We start from the raw sequence: 6000 nt of genomic DNA, 5'->3' as shown, positions 1-6000 counted from the left end.
TTCTCTAGATGCAGGGACGTGGAAGAGACAGATAAATCCACTGTGGACGCCCCCAAAAGTAAGCGCCAGGTTTAGGCAGTGCTTAGCAGCTTACCCTGGAAATGTTGAAGGATATAATCATCATTTTTCCCCCTTCTGACCTTAGGAAAGGAAGCCTGAAGGGGTGGGTCGAAGAGGTTCTAGAAGCCTTTGTTGAGCCACTAATATATGGTAGATACTGGCAAGGGTTCTGGGGAGACTCGGAATGTGTGCCCAGGAATCTTGGGCTCCTTTGGACAGAGGGGGGGGTCGCTAACAGAGTTTCTCTAAGTTGGCCTAAAGACTGCTGGCCTGGTGGCCGTCAGTGGGTCCCCTTTCAGGAACTCAAGCTCTCCTTTGCTCGGGCCTCTTTGCCTCGCTCTTTCTCTCTAAAAGCTTCTCTGAAAACTGGAAGGGAGCCCGAGGACGGTTGTGGGGAGGCCTGGGTTCTAGGCACCCTCTCTTTCTGCCTTGGGCCGGCATTTACAGCGTTTCTCTGCAGGCCGCCCTGGCCCTCCGGTCAGGCTGGAGGAGTCGCACTGGTCGGGGGAGGGACAGCAGCAGGTGACAGCAGCCTTGGGCTATAAATAGGGGCGCGTGTCAGCGTCGTCGGGCAGGAGCCGGGGCTGGAGGCAGGGGCGGCGGTGGCATGGGGTCGCGGAGGGCCGCGGGCCGGGGCTGGGGCCTGGGTGGACGGGCAGGGGCGGGTGGCGATGGCGAGGACGACGGGCCGGTGTGGACGCCCGGCCCGGCTAGTCGCAGCTATCTGCTCAGCGTGCGGCCGGAGACTAGGTGAGTCGCCCCCGGTCCTGGGTCGCCCGGGGCTCCGATCTGCTGTCCCTTGGGTGGTGGCCGGGTGTGGCCAGGCTCTCAGAAGCGCCCCGAAGCTATGGAGGCCTGGGGTGAGGCCCGTGCCCTCGAGCTTTCTCAACCCCTAAGGTCTGGGGGACAGAACAGGGCCAGAAGAGACCCTCATGGTACTCTTTTGACCCCCTGAGACCCCGTGTGCCTCAAATGTGCGGCCCAAGAGAGGAGAAAGGCGCGTTTGAGGCTGTTTTACAGGGGTCTGAGGCTTTTCCTATCTCTCTCACCCCACACCCGGCTACTCCCAGGGCTGAATTCCACTGTTAGTGATAAGGGGATCCAGAGTGGCTGAAATTCCTCTGCTTCAAAGGAGGGGGAGCTGCCGTTGGGTGGGTGTGGGGCTCTTTAGCTTAGAGTGAGAGACAGAGATTGAGTGGGGTAACTCAGGTTCCTCCTCTGGGCCCAGGGCTTCGGCCTTCCAGCACCGTGTTGTGTCTGGTTGAGAGGAAGGGGTGCCAGGTGGTGACGGGTGGCCCTGTCTGGGAAACCAGGGAGGGAGTCAATGGCCCTGCCCAGTTTCAAGACCGGTGGGGGTTGAGATGTCACGGTAGGGGTGGGACACAAGAACCCTTCATTGGCCGCCTTGGAGAGAAGGAAGTTTGAAGACTGTTTAGGAGCTGTTATTCCTAGATACAAGGATACACAGACAATAGGCAAGCTTCTGGAAAGACACCCAAAGACGCAGACACTCAACGTGCATTTGCCCCTCAGACAAACTTCCTGCCCTCTGTGGGCAGCCCCGGTATATGACAGTGTGACTCTTGGAATAGGTATTATTTCTTAGCACAGAATTTGACTTGTGTATTGTGCAGAAGTTGCTTCTCTGAGACACTGTCTGCAGACGTCTGCTGTCAAGAGCACACACACACACACACACACACACACACACACACACACACACACACGCACCCACGCACCAATGACATTCAGGAAAAGCCCTGGGCACTTCCTCCTGGATAGGCTGAGTCCTATTGACCTTGGAGGTGGAAAAGTTCATATGTAACCGGAACCTGTTTCTGCATAAAACTCGGCAAATGGTGTCACATGTTTGGGGCAGGGCTGAGGGCTGGTGTTAGTGACTGAGTCAGACTTAACCAGGCTCCTGGGCTGCGGGGGGTTGGGGTGGGGCTCCCTTTCCCCAGTTACTGGCTCGGTGGGACATGGCAATGAAATGTAGACATTTACTGTAGTCCTCAGCGAAGCTGACTTCCCAGTGAGAGCCTCACGTTTCTCTCACTTGTCGCTGTGACTTATCTGGGCATTGCTTCTTTCTGTATCTGGCTTTTGTCAATACTAGTGAACCGAGGAGAAGAGGGAGCAGGATTTCTCCTGGAGATGTAGCAGTGGAGGAAGGGAAGAGAGGATGGTTTGGAAGCCAGGCAGAGTGGAGCGGGTTCAGGATCTGGGCTCTGGGGAGCAAGGTTGGAGGCTTGGGCATGGGGCTGCTTCCTGGCTGAGCTTGTGGTAGACTTTTTCAGTGTGCCAGGCGGAGGGCTGGAAGTTAGAAAACTGGTCTGGCTTGAGTCCTTGGACCTACCTCAATGGGGATGCTGTTAGAAGGCTGTTCTTTGTTCTCGTTGGCCATTTGAAGGCCTCGGACAGGAGCGGTGGGAGAGGGTTTCTCGAGTCTTGGACTTGGGACAGTTTTGCCCCGGTACTTTCTCACCTCCTGCCAACTGGCTACAGACTCCCCCTTCCCCCCAACCCCCACAGGTCCTGACAAGAGCAGCCAGGTTTGTTTGGCTCTGGATGAGACCATGGCAAAAAAAGAAAGAAAGAAAGAGAGAGAGAAAGAAAGAAAGAGAGAAAGAGAGAAAGACAGACAAGAAAAAAGGAAAAGATTGTGAAGCGGGCTGAACTGGGGTGGGGTGGGCGGAGGGATAGTTCCCAGGACTAAGGGAAGGTCTGACTTGTGTTGGAGGAGGGAACTGTGCCCCTCCAGTGACTGCCTGTGGGGGTGGAGGGAGCCCAAGAAACAATGAGAGGGGTCGCTTGAGGACTTTTCTAGCTGTGTTCTGCTCCAGCCCAGCTGAGAACCCTGACTAACCCTAGGTCCTGGCTGAGAGGCAAGTTCTGCCCTCACTCAGTTTGGGTCCAAACTATTCTGGGTCTGCCTTTCTGTAGATCTGTGGTGGATCTTTTGTTTTTGTTTTTTGAGACAGGGTTTCTCTGTGTAGCCCTGGCTGTCCTGGATCTCGCTCTGTAGACCAGGCTGGCCTCGAACTCACAGAGATCTCCCTGCCTCTGCCTCCTGAGTGCTGGGATCAAAGGCGTGTGCCGATGCCACCACCTGGCTTGCTGTGGGGCTCTTAAGACACCCTTCCCAAGGGCTCTGAGACAGGGCTTTCCCTGGGAGCTATGGACAACTGCCATATGGCTGGCCTCCAGAATCTATACGTGTTCCATACTTCCTGCCTGCCCACGATCCTTGGGGAGATTTCTAGTCTCATGTCAGTTCAAGGATATTTTGCCGCTCACTGAGGTCCCGCTTGGCTGTCCTATCTGGTGGACGACCTCTTTGCTCATCCAGCGGTGAGGTGAGGACCTCGCCTCTCTAGGGAAGCAGTATGTGGATAGGCTACAGTACTTTAAATAATCGAAGCTGAGAGTAAACAGCAATGACTGACTAGCTTTGGTGCGGCACTCAGGAGTTCTCAAGCCCTTGGCCTCTTGTTTCCAGAAGACCCTGATCCTGGTGGGCTCTTAGGAGCGGAAGGGCGGTGGCATTATTGCAGACCACTTCAAAACAACCTCTGCTGCTCCTCTTGGGTAAGGCAGGTTGTCTAGGGTGTTAGGGAAACTAAGGCATTGGGCCGGAACTTTCTAGAGGCCTTTTTATGTCCCAGAATAGATGGAAAGCAGAGCGATGGGAGGCCCCCAGCTTCCATGCCTGCCCTGGCTCTTCCAGGTCTGTTTGCTCCTTTAGAAGGAGCACTTTGCTTTCTGAATTCCTCTTCTGCAATGGGACCATGACCAGAACTCTAAAGTCCTTCCACTCCAACATTAGATGTTTCTGACCTTCCCTGCCCCACCTCTACACACCCAGAAGCACACACCTCCGCTAGCACAGTCTGTCAGCTAGGCCTCAACAGATCTTCTGCCTTTTGAGGACCTTTGGAGGCCTCACATTCTTCTCACCCGATTAACATGCAAGGTAAGGGGCTGGAGAGATGGCTCATCGGTTGAGAGAGCTTTCTCCTTTTCCAGAGGACACAGATTTGGTTCCCAAGATCTAAGCGGGGACTCTCAACTGTCTGTCACTGTAGCTCAAGGGATCTGATGCCATCTTCTGGCCTCTGATGGCATCTGCACACATCTACACATCCTCTTCACTGCATACACATCATTAAAAATAATAGAGATCAGGCTGGAGAGATGGCACCATAGTTCAGAGTGTGTGCTGCTTTCAGAGGATCTGGTTTGGGTTCCCAGCACCCACACTGGGTGGCTCAAAACCACCTGGAACTCCAGCTCCCGGGGATCCGATGCCTCTGTCCTCGAAGGGCGCTTGTACACTCGCATACATACACATGTGCGAATCATTTTAAAATAATAAAAGTAAAACCTTAAAAAAACACAAAACGCTAACAAACAAACATGTAAGGTGTGGCTGAAAGACAATGGGGCCAAGAAACAGAACCTCACAAACAGCCGGAGAGGCATGGAGAGGACACCCTGTTTCCACTCAGTCTCTTGCCCACGTGGAGGTGGAACCTGTCATTTTCCGTCGTAAATTAGAAAGCTGGCCCAATGCCTCTCCTCCTAGGGAGGAGGTCCAGACTCAAGGGGAAATCTCTCAATTCCAAGGAGACGGACAAAGGCAGTTCGTGGTCAGGGAAGACTAGGGTTGCCAGGACTAAGGGAGCTTCTGCCCACACAGCCTCCAGAGGATTTTTAAAACTCCCACCTGCGGTGTGTGCCCTCTTCCTGACTCTTCTGGAGCGGCAGCCCGTGGGGAGGGGGCAGGACCCTTCCTCCTTGAAATGCTCTCCCTCTTCTCCTCCACCTCCTTCTCCTCCACAAATACAGTCACCATTTCCCACTGTACGCCCAGCACTAGGTGAAGAGCCATAGAAGTGACAAAAAGACCTAGATTTTAAGGCTGTGCGGGCAGGGTTTAGCTGGGCAGAGGAATGGAGAGAAGTGGTGGCCCTGGATGTGGCCATGCTTGGATGGGCTTGGCTGCCCTAGAACCTGAGCGTTGGAAGGGACTGTAAGAAGACTTTGGGCCTTATCTGTTGGTGTGAGTTGAGTCTGGACAAATGGGCCATAGGTGCACTGCAGCGTTTCCCAAGTTGGTGGTGTATGCCTGTAATCACAGCACTTGGGAGGCTGAGGCAGGAGGATCACTGTGAATTCAAAACCACTTCTGGCTACACAGTAAGTTTGAGCCAGCCTGGGTTACATCGGACTTTGTGCCCCCAAAATCAACCAAATAAGCAAACAGGGTAATAAAACCAAAACCAAACCCAAACAACAGCCTGTGAGGGGATTATGGGATGGGGGGGTGGGCGCTGTTAAGTGTGGAACTGTCAGGATAAATCGGAGCACAAGGACAGAGTGTTAGAAAAGGAGAAAGAAGTGTTGGTTGGATTTGTGGGAACAGGAGAAGAAAGAGCTCAAGATGGCAGGCTTTTTTTTTAAATAATTTTATTTAACTTTATTTTATGTGCATTGGTGTGAAGGTGTCAGATCTCCTGGAACTGAAGTAACAGACAGTTGTGAGCTGCCATGTGGCTGCTGGGACTTGAACCCGGGTCCTCTGGAAGAGTAGCCAGTGCTCTTAACCACTGGGCTGTCTCTCCAGGCCAAGATGACAGGTTTCGATCTTAGGAGTTTGGAAGAATGTCGGTGGCATCCACATAACCCAGGCACAATGAAAGAGGAGGGACCAGTTATCAAGAGATGGGGATGTAAGCTTCCCTGAGTGCCACTGAGCAGCTTAGGGTGCCGTAAAGAAGGGTAAAGTGAAGGGGTGTGTGTGGGTGGGATGGCCCTTGCCATCTCCCAAAGACTTGGGGTCTACTGGAGGAAGCGGTCCAAGTCGGCTCAACACCGACGGGCTGGTGCTCCACTTAAGTATGGGTCTGGCTCCCTGAGGGAGGATCAGGCCGTCCT

General features: G+C 53.8%; 1 protein-coding gene across 1 annotated transcript in view; it reads left to right on the top strand.

Annotated features, from left to right (window-relative positions):
- The first annotated feature begins 667 nt into the window (after positions 1-667).
- Alpk3 (alpha kinase 3) overlaps positions 668-6000 on the top strand; it is a 47472-nt gene continuing 42139 nt past the window's right edge. Inside the window, exon 1 of the mRNA XM_028873781.2 lies at positions 668-810. Within this exon, the coding sequence (XP_028729614.1) occupies positions 668-810 (143 nt within the window). The remainder of the gene's footprint in view (positions 811-6000) is intronic.

The sequence above is a fragment of the Peromyscus leucopus genome, chromosome 1, assembly GCF_004664715.2.
Source record: "Peromyscus leucopus breed LL Stock chromosome 1, UCI_PerLeu_2.1, whole genome shotgun sequence".
Lineage (NCBI taxonomy): Eukaryota > Metazoa > Chordata > Mammalia > Rodentia > Cricetidae > Peromyscus > Peromyscus leucopus.
This window is presented reverse-complemented; position numbering and strand designations above follow the sequence as displayed.